The 19322-nt window shown below is 42.0% G+C and overlaps 1 protein-coding gene across 2 annotated transcripts in view; it reads right to left on the bottom strand.

The window, feature by feature from the left end:
• The window catches only part of CYTH3 (cytohesin 3), a 50512-nt gene extending 31218 nt beyond the window's left edge, over window positions 1-19294 (bottom strand). Inside the window, exon 1 of one of the 2 annotated variants that reach the window (XM_085237595.1) lies at window positions 19128-19294. In XM_085237595.1, the coding sequence (XP_085093721.1) occupies window positions 19128-19155 (28 nt within the window). In that variant the 5' untranslated portion in view covers window positions 19156-19294. Of the gene's footprint in view, window positions 1-10825; window positions 10990-19127 lie in introns of those variants that run through there. The other variant, XM_085237596.1, reaches the window with a different exon arrangement.
• Window positions 19295-19322: the final 28 nt, after the last annotated feature.

The following is a 19322-nucleotide window of genomic DNA, read 5'->3' as shown; positions in this document are numbered from 1 at the left end:
TTCATAATGATGCCCCAACTCAGAATACCTGCCATATGAAAGCTGTGTATGTTAATGAGCGTTTCTTTATTAAACCACTCATACTATCGGTATGAACAGGTAGCACTGAAGACCATGATTACGTTACATGTACTCCTCTTCATCTTATATCCAATATTATATGTTAATCCATCATTTCAATGCATTTCGATCGGAAACCAATGCTTCATAACCATGAAATGAAAGAACTGCCTTCAAACCGATGAAGGAATGATGAAGGAACATGAGAAAAGGAAAACCTCACAATGACCAGCTCTGAGCAAGATGTCATGGGTAGAAAGGAGGTACCAGCTCCCCATGCATCCCTACATCACTTTGGTACTTGCTGCTCCTGAATATACAATCCTTCCTAGAATCCCCTTTTTCTCCCCTAAAGCTCTGTTTTCTGCCATGCTAGCCCAACAGTTTCATGGAGGGACTGCAAAGCTGCCCAAGGCAAAGCAGCAGGCACAGGAGAAACCCCTGGCAGAGGGGGGTATGGGGCAGCAAGCCTTGCAATGCCAACCAGCCTAACATCTGCTCGACTCAGCCCTCAATATCCATGCTCAGCCCTCAATTCCTATGCTCACAGGCTGTATCCTCTGAATCCTAAAAGTAGTTCAACCTGATATTAAAAATGGATAAGCATGGATTTCCTTTTAAGCACATTTTTCTTTTGAAGTCGCCCTGCTCTTGCTTCAAGATCAGAAGATGCTTCTAGGCCAACTTTCCTTTTTAAAAATATGTAAATACAAATTACTGAATATGGAAAGGAAGCTGAGTTTAACTTAACACTGTAAGTACCTACCCAAATAAATTTATACTAGCATTAATAATATAAAGTGATAAAATATGCATGGTCATGCAAATTTAAGAAGTGCAGAAAAATTTTATGCTATCGTTGTAGTTTTCATGGAAATAAATAGGAGGTATTGCTTTTGAAGTGACCGTGTCAGCATGTGCCTTCTTTGGTATTGACTGCCAATTACTGTTCAGACAATCTGATGAATCACCATTCTGACTGTAGTGTTATAGCTGTACACTGTTAATTATGCCATCGTCTTAACATTATAGCCACATAGTAACAGAATAGCAGGGCTTGGAAGGGACATCTGGATACCACTGAGTCCAATCCCATTGCTGAAGCAGGTTTCCCACAGCATGTCACACAGGCAGGCATCCAGGCAGGTCTTGAACATCTCCAGAAAAGGAGACTCCACCACCTCTCTGAGCAGGCAGTTCCAGTGCTCAGTCACTCTGACAGTGAAGGAGTTTTTCCCTGCATTAGTATGGAACTTCCCATGTTCCAGTTTCTGCCCGCTGCCCCTTGTTCTACAGCTGCTTGACACTGAAAGGAGCCTGCCCCTATCAGCTTGACTCCTGCACTTCATATACTTATGAACAGTGATGAGATCCCCTGTTAACCTTCTCTTCTCCAGACTGAAGATCCCAGGTCAGCCCTTCCTCGTACAGGAGATGCTCCAGGCCCTTAATATCTTTGTGGCCCTATGTAGTTGGACTCTTTCTAAAAGATTACTGTTAGGGGAGCCAATAACTGGATACAGTATTCCAGATGTGACCTCACCAGGACAAAGTAGAAGGGAAAGATCACCTCCCTCAACCTGTGGCTACGCTCTTCTTAATGTGCCTCAGGATATCCCCAGGTTTCTTGGCCACCAGGGCACATTGCTGCTCACTGCCAGCCTATTGTCCACCAGCACACTCACGTCCTCTCTGCAAAGTTCCTCCCCAGCAGGTCTTAATACTTTAATACTTCACAGTGCCCAGAACTAAAAGTTTAAAAAAAAAAAAAAAAAAAAAAAAAACAGTCCTGTATTGTCTTGCTGTTTTAAGAACACTGATACATATATACTGTCTTGAAGTTTTACTTAGCCTTCAGGTTTTAAGCAAAATAATTGTATATGATTTATTTTCCCCACCATGAATAGTGGGGAAGGGTGATCAGAATCAGCTTTGTGCAGCAACACCACCAGTATACATACAGATGATACTACCACTCCAAAATTACGAGACCTCAAGCCTTCATACTACATCAGATCAGCAGAACATTGTGAAACAGAATCAAAATACTTCCTCCTTCCCATCCATATATATGCTGCATGGCAGAGATTTGCTGATAATTTTGGAATAACTAAGTAATATTTTTCCTCCCTCCGGAGAACTCACATGCACAGAACTAGGGAAAAAATGGTTACTCAAAGCTGCAGCTGAAATCAAATGTTTGCATTTGAAAATCTTTGTTCACAGTGTATTTCATTATAGTAGGTGTCAATAGAATATTTAGTCTTTATCAAGTCTGCAGATTCCAATTTTTTTTTGTTGACTTTCACAGTAAAATCCATGTCACAACAAATTTTGTAATTTTAGCTTATGTTTCAGCACTCCATAGCAAGAGTTCTCCATCAGTGTTATCTAGGTGGTGAAAGGAACAGACTGCCATGCCAAGTATGCATTGCTAAGTGACATATGAAAGATACCACGCTGAAATCTCGTTACAGTGCAAAGGAAGGGCAGCAAAAGATCAGTGGACTTTGCTTGCTTATGGTAGGATAGTTCTGAAATTAGAAAATGAAGAGAGAACAGCTTTCCAAGAGTAAGATCCTTAAAGCTGCAGAAGTTGCACGTATCTTTTGGTACCTTTTAACTTGGGGTATCTATTAGTTAGTCCAGTAAAAGTGTATTTTATCACATCACTATTAATCTTACATAGAGAATGAGATGGAAAGGGGTTGTGTCATGCCAAGAATGATTTCTGACATTTTACTACTGATTGAGCAAAGCACACAAGCAATGCTAACCATCATTTAAAGAACACTAGGCAATTGCAAAATGACAAAACTTTAGGTGAACGAGGCTTTAACAGATTTCCATAAAGTCATCAGCAGATTAATATTACGCTGCATAGCGCACACAAAAAATCATATAATTCAAATCTAGATCAGAAAATTAGCAAATAACCATCTTTGTGAGTTATACTACATTCTCTTGGTGCCATGGGAAATGATTAGCACTGGACTACCTCCAGGTCACCAACCACCACCGAAGTCACTCTCCCTGAAGGGAACAGGAGTGGTCAAGCACATGCTCCGCAGCTGACAAGCATGGGAGAGTGAACAGCACCAGCTACTGATAGCAGTCAGGTCAAACACATGGGATATTGTGGGAAGCCAGACTGTCTGAACTCCTACTACCACTGAACAGGATTTAGCTCCGCATTCCCAGCAGTTCAGCATATTCCACTGGCACACACCTCCCAGTAGCTGCTGTAAAGTACTGGGTTAAACAGACGTCTCGCTTCCAACCTAGACAGCTTCCAGCTCCAACATCCCAGCATCCTGGACCAAGGATGGGACAATTCCTTCTGAAAGTGGAGACTATCCCAACATCTGATGAGCGAGGAAGAGTAAATAAGAACACACTGATCCTTTCAACTTTTGAATGGATATTAGAGAAGAAACAAAATTTGCAGCTATACATTTCAGCTTCACCCTTAGCAGCCAGCTGTATTTCCCACAGTACTCCTGGTTACTGAAGGGAAGCATTGACAGGCTTGCACCTACATTTTTTCCTAGGAGAGAGCCTGGAAAAAGGCTTGAGAAGCAAACACACCCAAGCAGTAGCAGACATTCCTGTCAGATCCATTAGGAGTCGCAGCATGGAAAAACAACAGTAATGTCACTGCGCAGCTGCAGTGAGGTCCCAGTAACCAGGCCCCACAGCCACCAGCTAGCAATATCTTCGAATTCTGCTCTATATTCATGCACAGTTCATTAGACCTACTGCATTCCCAGCAAACCAGCCTTTCTGTCACAATTTTCCAGTAACATCTACTCTTGGCAACAAAGGAACCACCCTCTGTACTTCACTCATTAGTGGAGAGCATTAGTCAGTTTCTTATGATTGCTGGCTCTTTCCAAAGCATACAAATTCAGCTAAAAAAAAATAAAAAAAAAAAAAGGAAAATTAATTCTTCCCCAGCTCTGCCTGACATGGCTCTAGAGTCAGATACCAGAAGCAATATTTATTGCAGAAACTTTCTATTTTTTCATTTTTCCAAGATCAGTTGCAGGCTACAGGAAGTGGAACAAATGCTGGATTTGAAAGCAGTCTCCACTCTCCAAAGAATGTCTCCAGAAGGCAACTACAGAGTGCCATGATAGGACTATTCACTTCTCCTTAAGTAGCATTTACTTTCCTCCAAGATAAGACAAATTTCAGCATGCATAATGCGATGCCTGACTCTCTAAACTATCAAAGATCTTGCAGTCTCATCCACGTTAGCAGCCATGATACCTTCGGTGGAAACTGCTGAGCTATATGAAATAGCTCTGAACTGCACTGCTGGTCATAAAATACTTTACTTCCTGGTCATCCTTGGCTTGAATCTTGCTGTGACATCAACAGGCCCATTGGCCACAAGAGGTCAGGAATTTACTCATGGATTTCCTAGTGAAGGAAGAGCAAGGCTTAGTTTAAGACCATAAAGCATTTTCAGATTCCTCAGACAAGAGTATATTAAGCATTTGTGGATTGTTGGTTGCCATCACTCCATGCAACAATTAGCTTGACAGGTCACTAATCCAGATACAAAAGAACTTGCCCTCTGGTTCACTGATAAGAAGTTAGCTGGATGGGTCCACTCACTGTAAGGTTAAACCTCTGCTCTCCCATTCTTTGCTTAGCAAAAGGCCATCAGTAGTTTACGTCAAATCTGGCTCACCATACTTCCAAAATTGAACACATTCAGCATATTTTTGAGTTTTTTGGTTCTTTTTGTTCAGTTGTTTGTTTGGGTGTGTGGGGGGGGGGGGGGGGGGGCATAAGTTCTGTGCTGCAAAAAAAAAAAGGTGGTGGGCTGTTGTTTTTTTTCTTTGTACTTCAAGCAGACCCTCAAATAAATACATTCCTCCTTTTTAAACATTTCCTAACCGTTTCAGTCAGATCTGCCAAAATAGTACATTGCCCTTTCTAAGCTGTTTTTGCTAATATTGACAAAAAACACTGCATTCCTTTTGGAGATCAATGAAAAACAATCGGAATGTGTATTTTTTGTACTTTATAAGTTAAACATTTTTCCTCAGCTAAGTGTTCAACAAGAAACAATTTGTATTCCGATGACTTCAAAGATCTAAGCAGTTTACTTTCATTACTCTCCACTCTCAGACTTACAGCACGTAACATTTAGCATTTGCCCTGAAACCGAAGAGAGAAAGGTTTAACAAGCTGTAAGCAACTAACCCCTCACCCTCTTTCCAAATCCACCGGCTCTGCTCCTATTTATAAATGTTCTTACTCAGATTTCCACTTCATCCTGCCATGCTCAAATAGCAAACATTTTTCTTGATTGGGAAACAACTGAATGGGACCAAACACATTAGTTCTGTTACCCCTCAATGTGATGCAGAGGGTAACAATAAAAGATGCCACTTTTTGCTAAACTAGTAAAACCTACAGCAAATTACAACGTTTTTAACTGTGGATCCCAGTTCCATAAGACAATGTGGTTATATATAGCTTCTGCTAAGCCCATTTCCAGAGAGCCTCTCTCTCTCCTCAGGGCAATGCTCTGCCAGGCATTAGCTTTTATTACACAAACTTTGTGTAAGGCTGAAAATACTCTGACTTATATTAGCATAGTTGCAATCATCCTAAATTCGCCTTAGAGCAACCAAAAATACCAACTTCTGCTAAGCAGTCTGTAGCAACAAGGTACTTGTCTGCAACTCTTCGGACACTGCTAATGCAACAAGCAGTAAGAAAACCTGTTAATTCAGGTTAGAGATTCTTCCGTCTTTCACAAATGGACATTGATTGTGACACGGGTACAAAACCCCTGGTGAGTGCCAGTCACAAACAGAACACTTTCTTCATTGTTTTAACTATTTCTTGCACTCTGAGTTACTAATAACAATAGTGGCATTATTAAGCACAGATTTTCATCATCAACAGTCATCCAGTCCCAACAGCGTACATCTAACACAAAACAGCCTGCAGTTCACTCCAAAACTATACAAAAACGAGCTCAGGAAGATTCTTCAGCTACAGCATCTGTCCTACTGTCTCCACAATGTCAGAACAGACTGGACTTCAGACTTTGCTGAAGTATTTGATGCGTGGCCAGAACACCCACGTGCCACACGCAACTGAAGCCACCAAAGTTCAGCCAGTATGTCTGAACATTTTGAAATTAGTTTTGAAAGATTACATTTAGATTCTAAAAGAGAAAAGGTCGACAAAAATTGCTCTCACACAAGTTTTAATCGGGCTGGCAGAAAACACAAGATGCTTCCATTTATCTCAGTGGTTGTAAACCTTCATGATAGAATGCCCCCAGCCAGCTCTAATGGAACCTTTTTTCGTGACTTGTTCTGCAGCTGTACTTTAAAAAAAAAATGTCTCCTCATATGCCAAAGAATCACAGACTTCAATTTATTACAGACCATCAATGGAAGTCTAGCCATCCTGCATTGTCCTAACTAGGAACTTATGATCTCACTTCCGATCTAAAAATATTTTCTACTGATTGAATGGAGCTGCACACATTTTCACTAAATACTGCAGCACGCAACTTTGCACGGCACACATAATGTGTTCATGCTAAGTAGATGACATAGCATAAGAATTAACAGCAATGGAAAAAGGCAACTTATACAGACCCACAGAACATAATCCTCACATTGTTCATACATCCCTGCCACCACTGTTCACTCTGTTCCAGAAAGTCTCCAGAGGAAGCAAGATAGAGCAGCAGAAGCTGATGAACTTCCAGCTGCAAAGGGGTGGGAGGGAAAGGAAGCAGAGTGATTAGCTGAAGAGATTTATTGTACACACACATTCAATGCTAAAACTCAGCATCTACTATAACAGATTTCTTCAGGATACATTTGATGGTTCATGATTCAAATGCTTCCAAGCTAATGGTTGCTCAGCATGAAAACTTTTCTTCAGAACATAAAACAAGGTTGTGAAAAGCCAACACTTGGATAAAGGAGCATTATCATACTATGTCTCAAAAGTGAGAAGGACCTTCTGATATTAACCCACCACATTGGAAAATCTTATCTCCTAAGTCTGTGTGAGCCCAGAGAATAATCCAGTGTGTAACAACTTAAAAAACGCAGTGTTCTCTCTCTCAAGATGTTACTATATTACTTTCTTCAACTCAGAGAGCACACTTCATTCTCTAGGCACCAATACTTAAGAGTTTTCCCCCAAATGCATTGTGAAGCAAATTTTTTTATTCTAGTTGTTGTATTTTAACAGCCTTTGGCACAGGCAGAACCTGCATACATCCAATGCTGCAGAATACGTTGAAAATGACTCCTTTAGGTTTTTCGCAAGTTCATAACATATTGCTTGGAAGAAAACAACTTTGAATACCACCCTTGTAAGAGAAGCATGTTGTTTGTCTTAATTTGAATTAAAAATTAGATAAAATAGAGGGGACGGGAAACAAAGTCCAAACACAGCTATATAATATATATCACTCAGTACGATAATCCAGCAAAATGAAAGTCATTGTTTCCTTAATTAAAAAGAAATAAATGGCTATATATTATTTTTAATCAGTTGCAGGTTTACAAAATGCATCAACAGCAAATTAATTCAGTCACCATGCAAATGATATCAACTATTACTGCCACTTCCCATGGAGCACAGCAATCCTATCACAGGAACAAGACCTTCTCGCTCTTACCACTGACACTGATTAGCAAGCCCAAGAACTCCACAGACACTTACATTTCACATAGCTGCAGGGACATCCCAGGGATTTCTACATTACAACTGATTCGTTTTGCTTTTAGAAGTGATTTGCCTTCAAAACACATGGTTTTGTCCACATTTCACTTCCACTTTGAAGTAATAGAACAGCTCTTACTAGTTCAGGAAGGAAAACATGTTGTTGTTGTTATGTTCTAGCACAGTGGACAAAAACATCAGGCTGACCCAAAACTTTTTTCTTTTAAAGAAAAAAAACAAAAACAACCAGCTTTTATTAAAATAAAAGCATTAATGAAGTGCATTCAATGCACTAATACTTCAGAGACTTATGCTCTAGACACTAGTTATGCTTTGAAATCTCCTCACTATCACTAATGTAACTTACACTATTTCAAACTGGTTTGTCCTATCAAGTAAGACTTACTTGTGTATTATTTGTAATAAACATAATAGTCTGACTAGCTAATTACAAAGTGATTGAGTAACTACATTCAAAATTAAAGACTCAGAGTAGCAGTAACAGAACTCTGCAGTGTAGGTTGCCATCTGATGAACTCCGTCTGCAAGTTTATTATGGAATGGAGATTTGGAAAGCAGACAGAAAGCCAACAGACGGCACAGCTCTACACTGGCATCACTGGTCTCAACAAATAGGAGGCTGGCTACAATTACAAAGAAATTTCAGAGATGTGACCTTTTCAACAAAGAAAAGAAAAGAAAAATTGTTTTGAAAGTATGAAGTGTGTCTCATTTTGGTCATCATTAAGCATTCTCACATTTGACATACCTGCTGTATTTCTCACTCATGTTGTTTAATGTGAATCCAAACTGTCATTTGCAGAGCTGGAAGCACAAAATATATCTTAGGTAAACTGAACTCTGAAGAAAAGTATGAGGCTTCTCCCCTCCCTAAACACCTCAGCTCTATAAGAAGAAGACTAGTGAAACTTGGTGTGGAGTTATTAAAATCAAAACAGTTCAACAAACTTTATGTTGTTGTTTCAAAGAGAGTAAGGAACTTTTTTTCAGCTAAAACTGATAAACTTCTTCCGCAAGTAATCTAAAAGAATGGCTACCTTCCCACACCATTCAGCTAACTCCATTTCTGGAAAAAAAAAAAAAATATATATATATATATATATATATATAATAATAAAAGGAAGAACTCTGAGATGACTTAAAGTCTACAGCAAAATCCGAAGGCGTTTAAGTATTTCAGGATGCAATTTATGGCAGAGTTCTGAAATGGATACTCCTAGTTCCTGTTGCTTTTACTGGAATATTTTTATGGAGAGTCATTTTTTTCCCACCCTACCCTTTTCCTTTACTGAATTTCCACACAATAACTTCAAGTTGACCATCACCGGACATTTGAACAACAATAAAAAAGCTACAGCTGGATCCTGTATTAGTCCCAGCTGCATAGGGTCTCTGGCTGCCTTCACAGAACAAGAGAGCCAATAGGAAAACAGTAGGGAAACTTCTTTTAGCAGCCTAACTTTGAATAAATCACTTTTCCATATGCTACTACAACAAACTATTTTACTACTTAATGCAAACTGAAATTTTGCTCCCTGTTTTCACCCCTTATCCAAAAAATAAATAAATAAATAAATAAATAAATAAAATTAAAATAAATCTCTCTTCAAAAACCTCTACTACAAAATACCAGAAAATAATCATCTCCAGATGGTCTTTCAAGTCTAACATACCACAATGGATGTATCTGCCAAGTCCACCCACCCACAGGCTCCATAAACTTCAGAGTATTATTTGTATTTAATTTGGATTACTAATTTCACCCAACCTTTCCCTTTTATGAAACAAGTTACTTTTGCAGGCTCCCAAGGTAGGCAGGAGATACAAAAGGACGCTAAGAATAGGGACATAAGGTGTACTCTCTCTGCTTAGGCTATCAGTGAATTCACAGCAGAAAGGCTTAAGCTTGCCATCTTTTATGTTTGCTCTTATAAAATATCACCTAATCTTTTAAAACATTCACGTGAAATTATGTCATTTATTGGTACAAAACCAAGACTAGACACTGCAGTCCTTCCAAACTCACATTGCACAAAATGAGAGAAAAGAGCATCAGATGTATTTTGATTTAACAACAATTAAAAAAACCGCCCTGGGGGGGGAAACCTCCTCCAAAATATTTAAGAAGCAAAGTTGCTATTTAATGCCCAAAAATGCAATTCCTACAGGAAAAAACAAAACAAAACAAAACAAAACACCATAAATATCAACTCCACATGCTGTATTTATCTGTCGTTACTAAAAGTCCTCCAGCAAACTGCAATGTCACAAACAGACCTCACATAGCAGAAAGGAGATGTGCTTAACACCTAGTTTGGGATTTCCAACTTGCAGAACAAACCAGCATCAGCTACAGCACCCATCAGCAAACCAGGCAGGTAAGGAAAGCCTTTGTACTCTCCCTTCTGTGACGGCAACAGTTCTCACAGACACAGCAGTTGTTTCTCTAAACTTTAGGTCTGACTGATCCTGACTATCAACTTCAAATTCCAGGTAAACAGCAGCTTATATAGAAACTGCAATTCAGGAGTAGCAGCTCCAGAACAAGAGATGTAAGAAAGAAGCACAGCAATTCCTCCTGCTCCTACATCAGTGCTGGATTCTGCATTATAATGCTGCAGGTACATAACATCAGAGAAACCAAAAGGTGGGACAATAGGTCCAAACTAACCTGCAGAAGAGTGGGTAAAATAAGTTCTATAAAATAAAAAATTACTTTTGAGACTATAAACATACACCTCCGTAATACAAACTCCCTGCTAATGTGTGACATGACAGATACCACGTGCAAAGAGAGCTTTCCCCAGCGTTGGTTAGCAGTGAAGTTACAAAACACAAGGCTACACTGAGGTTTACTTTGGGCTGAGCGAGGTTCCTGAAGATGTATGGCTGAACATTAAGCACCTGGTTTGGGGGACTCTGTGCAGAATTCTGGCAGTTTAAAGAAAAAGAACTGAGAAAGAAATAACCAAAAATTGAGGGCAAAAAGGGAAAATCACAAAACAATACACACAGATTTACCTACCCGAGTCAATAAACTCCATAGATCTACTGCAAGGGACTATCAGCCAGCATGGTTCCTACACTGTAGCTCCTGCACAGGCAACCCTGAACAGCTGAGCACTTCACACAGAGAACAGTCAGGTCTACGTGGTCTTCTCAAGGACTCAGAACAGCACCTATGCAGCACCAAGCCCCTTCCCTGTACTGAGTACAATTTCAGGATCAGAGAGCACTCATAATCTGCAAGGTTCCTCCCAAAAAACAGTTTCTCCTTTCTAGAGCCACCACCTCTTCTTGCTGCCACTTGGCTTAGCTCAGCTTCTTGGGAAAGCCTTCCTCCACAGCCCCTGGCTGCCCAGGCGGGAGATGCAGCCACAAAAACAAGCAGCAGATTTACAAATTCAAAAATGGGATTTGCAAGTGGTCAAAATTGTGCTCAGAGGAAGCATACAGCCTGGTGGGAAAATTCCTCTTGGGTCGATTTGAATGCCTAGGCAGGAAGTTCATTAGTCCACACTGAAACGAGTAAGGAAAAAAAAAAAAAAAAAAAAGACTCAGAATCTGATTACTGAATATAAAAAAAATACTCCTTCCAGCAACAATAAGTCCTTATTTTGTCATCAGCAACCCGCTTATAAATGCCCCTTTTGCCGACTCCCCCTCTTGCAGCATGCCTCGTGAGGCAGCGGGACCCGCTGCTGTCAGCATCTGACCCTACAGACAACACTGCCTGTGAGCCAAACAAAGATCTCATTAAGGACCATGATATTTACAGTGCATCAGAATGAAAATCTAACAGCAAATAAAAGCTTCTGAAAACTTGGAACTGAGCAAGCAAACAACCTGAATGGTATTCTGCACTCTGAATGTGATAGCACAGAACACAGCTCCATGCTGGAAGTTACACTTACAATTAATGATGCGGCTGTATAAAAACATGGAGGTGACTCATTAAACGACTACATCTCACAGTTCTGTGAGAAAACAAGAGGCTGTTTCCCTGCTTGCACGTACCAGTTCTTTTTCAGCCTTTTTGTGCATGAGAGAAAGGGAGAGCATGCAGCAGAGAGATGGATCTGTGTCCTTTCTACCCATCTACTCCTTTTGCCAGAGCACGTCCTGCGCATTGCTCCACTCCAACATAGTTTAACCAAAGGGAAGATGTTACAAGCTTCATGAGAACTGGTGCACACCAACAGCAATTCCCACAGCTGCTGCTGAGCCACTCCCGCACCCTGCATCAGCTCTGCTCCCAGCAGCTGCAGGACATCGCATTATGAGCCAGATAAACACACAGGGATGGGTGCCAGACACAGAACTGCGTAAGGAAGGCATGGAGCGTTTGTCACTGGAGACAAAAAACCTCAGGACCACCACAGGAGAAGGCACAGCCTGCGAGACACTACACCACCTCCATACTGCGTTCCATTGTTTTCATACGGCTTTCTTGTTTTGCTAAGGAACTAGAGGTATTTCATCTAAAAAATTAAAAAAGTGACTTTCTTCCTTTGATATGAAGGATTCATATCTGCAAGAACAGCAGCAGCTTCCCAAAATCCACCTGAGCAGCTCGATCTGATTCAAATACCAGATGTGAAATCAGACTCAGTGATCTCAAAATGAACTTATCTACAATTCTTGTTTTGAACCAAAGAACTTCCTTATGAAATTCAGTCAGAAGAGTTATTAGTTAATAGCCTTGCAGGAAAACCTATCCTTCGTACAATTTCCATTTGGTTGCAAAATAACAGTATCAATTTCACAAGTCCTCCACACACCTGGCAAAGGCAACTATTTCATTTTATAGTAATCAGAACATCTGAAAATGAGGGTAATTAGTAAAAGCACGCCAAGAAGCCCAACCTGCTGAAAAATCACACCAAGGATTGCCAGTACTTGATGTCCTATACAAGAATCTGATTCATGGTTCACAAGCTTCCAGTGTGCTACACCTCCTGTTAACTCTGTGAGATCTGACTTTGTCAGAGACACTTTTTCCTCAGAAATGTTGGATAATATCTGTATGTACCTTCCAGCATGTCATTTAACTGGAAAAGCTCCCCACTTACAATGCACCTATGTGTAAAAAGATACTGGAGCTACAGTACAATTGTAGCAGCAGCTAAGCATCACTACTTTCTTTAAATGAAACTTCATATTACTGAATAATGGGTTTAAAAAACCTCACAAAGTAATGAAATAAATGTGACACAGATGTTCACTAAAAAAAAAAAAAAAAAAAAAAAAAAAGAACAAGAATGTTTTTACTTCATAGCAACCAAATAGGTCAAGCCATTTCCTTCTTCAGGCAAATCCCAGAGGACCATAGAACACATGGTTTTCTAGTGGATTTTCTGTGTCTATCCCACTAAAAGGAAATACTGCCGTCCAAAATATTTGCAATACTAAGTTTTCCCATGAAATTATTGGGAGTTGAAAGAAGGAAGTCATATGCAATTAAAAACAATTTGCTAGATGCTAAAGTTATACAAATGGCATAATTAAATATACTTTTACTATTTAAGTCACATACCTCTCCTATAGAACATACTGCTCTAAAAGAACACATAGCAAACAGCTCAGAAATACCAGTGATGGCAATTCACACAATTTTTTTCTTTGCTTCCATAAATCTCAAGGTAAAATGCCACGTGTTCATCACCACCGTGGGATTCCTGTCCTGCAGATCTACAAGTTGACACGTTTTTCCAATAAAATAGCTGCTAAGTGCTTCTTTTATCCTTGGTGAAAGAAGCCCATGGTCATTGTGTCCAAACTGTTCATTAAAATGAGTGCAATCCTTCAGCATATGCTTAAGGACTTCTGAACTACAGGATGACAGTGATTCAGCTTTATAAAAGGAAGAAAGAATCTGTAGAGATTCTTTATCGTCACAAACCAGCACCCTCCGTGTAGCCCAGCCCAGATAGAAGCTTGCAGACAGCGTGAGAACCCATGATCAGATTAAATGTTTGAATGCCTGAATAGATTAAAATGAATACTGCATAGGAAAATACAACTTATTTCTTAAGTTTCAGATTGCAAAAGTCTTCAAAGGGTTCTGCGTTGCCCTTTTGATGCCAGTTTTGTACAAGTTTTCCACAGACTGTTCTTTAGGAAAGAGTAAATTAAAACATCTGATTTATTTCCTTGTCGATAACCAATGTCATTGTGAATCCACAGGCACCAAGACAGGACACAGCTGGAAACAACATCAGGAGCTCTGTTTTAGACTCGTTAAGCTTAATATGACAATTATGCAATCTTAAGATGTCAAACAGGCCAACATTTTAGCTGGGACAGATGGCAGTGGAACCAGAGCAGGCAGTATACGCCGTGAGTCATCACTTCAAACATGATTGTTCAATTTTTATTTGCAAATTTGATTGTCCAGATGAAGATGTACTGAAGAAGAGAGCATTAAGGCAAGCACAGAGCCCTGCAAATTCTAGCAAGAAGTTGGAAGCAGAAAGATCATCTTCCATATGAAAAAGGGATTAACGAGACCGGAGGGGAGTGAGGAGCCAACAGAGAAAGAAGCCAAGAAAGAGCAAGATTTCAAGAAGAAAAGCACAGTAAACAGGGCTAGAGACAGCTGGATGGACAACAAGGAAGGGAATGTTCTAAGCACGAGGGGTCAGGAGAAGCGTGGAAAGGACCTAGGATGAACCTGGAGGAGATGCTCTTCAGACAGTGACTGCAAACGGCTCATTCAATGACTTCCAACATGAAAAGGAGATGGGGCAGTAGTTCAACAAGCAACTCTGGCCAAAGATGGTGTAAAAAGAAACAGACAAAAGCATGCTTGCTTGGTAGGAAAGGAAGTGAGCAAAAGATAGCAGTGGATAAGATGGAGCTATAGTATAAGCAGAATGGCTTACAGCTTTTAATCAAGAGCTAAAATCTGTGCCAGCAAGGGAGAAACTTAGAGGTGGAAAAGATGGCAAGCAGAAGGAACTGGAGGAAAGCCACGCTGTATTTCATCAACTTTCCCTTAAGAAATCGTTGAAAATCCTATAAAGAAGGGGATCAGACTGAGAAACTTGATGTGAAGAGCAGGATGTCTCCTGGAAAGCACTGTGCTGCCTCGAGACATGCAGCCCCTCACCTGGTGAAGGCTCTTATGCTCCACTGATATTACAAGACTGCAAGATCCATTTCATAACAGCAGGACATGGGAAAGCCACTTTCACATGGCTATTGCTGTGATTCCCAGACGCTGCTCTGCAAAGTACTCTCTGTTCCTTCAAATAAACTCTACAGGGTATTTTCCTAGATGTAATAATCCACACATGCTATGTTAGAGGCACACTGTTCCACTAAAACCCGTGCCCTGATTATGCTGTTGTGCACCAGCCCCCAAATCCCATTACTTAACGATTCAATTCTGGCAGTCTCTGGAAATTTTATCAGCAAAAATGTAATGTCTTCTTCCAAGCCACAGCTACAAATATCAAACATTAGCCTAAGAAAAACCTTAACATGTTACTGCAATTAAAAAGTCTACTTTCTGATACCACTGCAAATAACTCATATTTACAATTAATTACTAATACTAATGCATTTGGGGATAAAAGTTAAGACCGTAATGAACCAACACATAATCTGTACAAATTGAGGTAAGCATGGAGAAGTATTTATTTTGCAAAAAGAGACTTAGTTTGAAGCTCTGCTGGCTGACAGAAGACATTTATGTTGTTTCATTTTGAGATATGTCTGAATGTACCATTATTCCTCTTCCTAGCACCAGAACAGGAGGTTAATCCGATACTCAGGTGCATTTTTTTGTTCTTGGCACTTTCTCAGCATTATTAAAACTCCAAAGAACTTTTGGGACAACTTTTTAAAACTACCAGCACCAGTTATCCACTTTGATCAGTCTGGAGAAAAACACAGTTAATCTTCTTCTTTATTAAATACATTTCTTATTTTGTGAGTTTCTTTTATTTTAAACAAAACATGCAAATTCAGTCTTCAATGCAATGCAAACGTCTATAACCATGAGCAAGTCACATGAACTCCCCTATCTTTAATATCTGCCTTTGAAAGACACTACAATCCAGAGGTTGCTGAAATATACAGATAAAACAACTTTCCACGGAGAAATTTGGCGGGGTGGCCTTTCTTTTTAATTACATTTAACAGCTTTTACCTATAAGCAGATAACTGCTTTGCCACGCAGAAAAATAGAAGTCATCTTGCTAAATTTGATTTGGCAGCAAATCTGTTCTTCTGAGTCTTCTGCAAGACGATCTGGTCCTTTGGTCCAGCTCCTGATGGTCTGCCTCCATACCAGAAATCCACGTGCTACCTGGCACCATCGTTGGCGAGCACAGCCAACAACAGGCTGCCAGCTAAATTGCTCTCCAACCCCAAGGAAAGCTTCAGCATTTGAAAATAAACAGCTCTGGGAGCAATAGAGAACAATAGAGAATCCTCACTGTCACAGTCAGTGCTAGAGCTTTGTGTATTTGCTGAGTACAAGCAAGATTTTAACCTTTTAGCATGCCTGATGAGAGCTCAAAACAAACGTGCATACAGAAGTCACTCAGTACTCGATCCCATAGGCTTTTCCGCATGGAATGGCACTGAGCTGGATTTGGAGACTACGAAGCAACTGCACAACTCAAGTTCAGAGGAACAAAGAGCAGTACTATTCCAGCCTGCCTTCGGCACACCTGCTGCAACGCTCAGTGCGAAGATCCCAATTCAGCAGTACCACCGCTGCAGAACAACAGTGAGCACGTAAGAAAAGCCTCGCTCAGATCACAGAACATGTGAATTTAACCCAAGCGAGGAGAGAGGGGGGGAGAGACTTCCTGGATGAAGTGAACCACAGAGATATTTTAATCAGAACACAAAAGGAGGCTGAGACGAACACCAACTGACGCGGATCATATCGCATCAATAATCCATGCACACAGCCTCCACTGAGAGCAACGGGAGGTTTGTGTGTAAGTGGCTTGTACAGAATAAACGCATGCCCCCATTTAGACTCCACACAGAAGAGAGAAAACATCAAGAACAATTCCCGTAATTAACATTTCTCTTCTGCCAAGTGTTTCTAAAATAATCCTGACTTTACATAGCCCTGCTTTTATTCACAGCTTTCACAAGTGATGGCAAAATAGCTGACCCCATTTGTCAGATGAAGGAACTGAAGCATCAGATGCAAATGAAACTGAGGAGCAGGGCAGCAGGCAAAGCTGAACTGGGAACTGCATTTACCTTCTGAATCACAGTTTAGTGCCCTAGATATTTAGATGCTTATCTAGATCAAGCCTCTAATTAGGATGATTCAGTGCAGTCCTCAAATAATTGTCCTGCTGCCTGCAGTACCTGTGCACATCGATAAGCTCAGCTGCACCGTTTTGTCACTTCACATTCCAATTCAATTCAAATCAGAATTTCTGGAGCACTGCAGACGTCCCACAAAGGTTCCAGCACCGGTCAGCCCTGCTGAGCACCCCTAGCAGACCCAGAGCCTCACTGCTAGGTAGCACCAAGGCGCACTGAAATTGGCTGTCAAATCAACACTTCCCACATGCTTTCCATTGTGCAAAAAGAAGGGGGGGGGGGGGGAGGGAAGACTTAATTCAAAACAACAATGCATTAGCTGGAAATGATCTAATTCTGGCATTCCAAACTGACTGTGCTCCATAAGAAAAAGTCAGATAGGATCTCCAGTCAGGAAAAGAGTTCAATACTCACAAAAGACTAGCGTCAACCATCAAATACAGATAGGAAAAAAAATGAACCATCTTATTAACCTACAACTGTTTTACAATAAAGCCAAATAGGGAGGGATATTAGAAGAAAGTGACACATTTATCAGTGTGATACAAAATTAAAAGTTTCATTCTATATTAAATCTGACTTCTTCCTCCCCAGAAGCACTGCAGGACGGACTGCCTCCTTCCAGCTCTGGGTGCTTTTCTTTCTGAGAAAATCCAGCTTTGAAACACAAACCTGACAGGACTGATTCAGCAAGAGGTCCACCTTTCAGTCTGAGCCTGGCACGTCAGAACTACAACACGACACAGGGCTGGTGCCAACAGCAAGCACCTCCATCTCCCTCTCCTACAGATACCAGCCCATAACACTGTGAAAATAATGTATGTCGAGTTCAGTTAATCTTCTGAACAGTTCCAGTGTTCAATTGCTTCCAATGACAATTTCTAAAGGAGAACTGGCTTGTTTCATTCTTTGCTTTCCTTGCAAAAGACCTAAGCCTAACACTGATGAGGCAGGCGAGAGAGCTGAGAAATAGCCACGCTCCTTCAAGAGTTATTCCTCTGATTCATCATAGCTTTTTTCTTTCCCAAGTTGTCAAAACAAACACCACACCCACCTGATTTCCGAGTTCTGGGCAATTACGTTTAAAATTAGCAATCACCGTGTAACTATTAATCATACGAGCCTTAGCAATTATTTTATCCATTTAGAAACAAGCGATACCCTCAAACACGGCGCATTTAACGCTTCGCAGCCATCCGCACCGAGCAGCCGTTGGGTTACAGCGAATGTAGGGCAGCCCTGCAGCCACTGAGCACATGGAGCCGGCCGGGCACACAGCGGAGGATTCCTCCAGAGGGAAGGGAGCTTTAATACACGAAGCACACTGGAAATAAGACGAGGAAAGCAGGCTGCAAACCTGCCGTCCTTCAGCCGGGACAGTCTGCAGCCTCCGAAAGATTAAAGATTAAAAGCTCCCCTAGGATGCAAGCCCCGATTTGCTAAAAGTGCTGTTTGGGAACATTAGCATCGCTGCCTTTAGGAACGGTTCGCCTTGTTTAAACTGGATGAACCACTCCGGGATTATCACCGAGCCTCCATTAAGATGACACACAAACAGAAGCCCTCGCAGAGCATAATTATTCTTTTCACCGCTCGCACAAACGCCAGACACACACTTTTCTCTCCCTCCTCCCCAGCGGACGCGCAGCTGCGCCCGGGGAGCGCCGCGATGTCTCCGGGCGGGATCGGAGCCAACGCGGGGCTGTCACCGCGCCGACGGACGGACAGACGGACGGGGCCCCGCCGCCCCGCGGCCGCCCCGAGAGCGGCCCTCCGCCCGGCCGAGCCTTCCGGCCGCGGGCACGGAGCCCCATCGTGGCCGCCGGCACCGGCGCTGCCCCCGCGCCCGGGAGGAGCCGGAGGACGGGGCACGGAGCGCGGAAAGGAAAAAGAGAAGGGCGCGGTGCCGCGCTACACGTCCCGGCCTCGGCCGCGCTCTCCAGCCCCGGTCCGGGCGCGCCGGCCGCGAGCGAGCGCCGCCCCGGCACGGCGACCAGGTGCGGAACCGCGGCCACTCCGCCACTCACCGCCACCTCCGCCGCCCTCTTCGTCCATGTTGGGGCCGCACGCGGCGCGCTCCGCGACGGCCGCGGCTCAGGGAGGCCCCGGTCTCGCTCCTCCCGCCGCTCTCTTCCTCCTTCGCCGCCGCCGCGCTCCCCGGCCCTCCCCACCCGGCGCTGCCTCAGCCCCGGCGGCAGCCGCCGCCTCGGCCCAGCCGCCCG

The sequence above is a fragment of the Meleagris gallopavo genome, chromosome 16 (genome assembly GCF_905368555.1).
Source record: "Meleagris gallopavo chromosome 16, MGAL_WU_HG_1.1, whole genome shotgun sequence".
In the NCBI taxonomy this organism is placed as follows: domain Eukaryota; kingdom Metazoa; phylum Chordata; class Aves; order Galliformes; family Phasianidae; genus Meleagris; species Meleagris gallopavo.
This window is presented reverse-complemented; position numbering and strand designations above follow the sequence as displayed.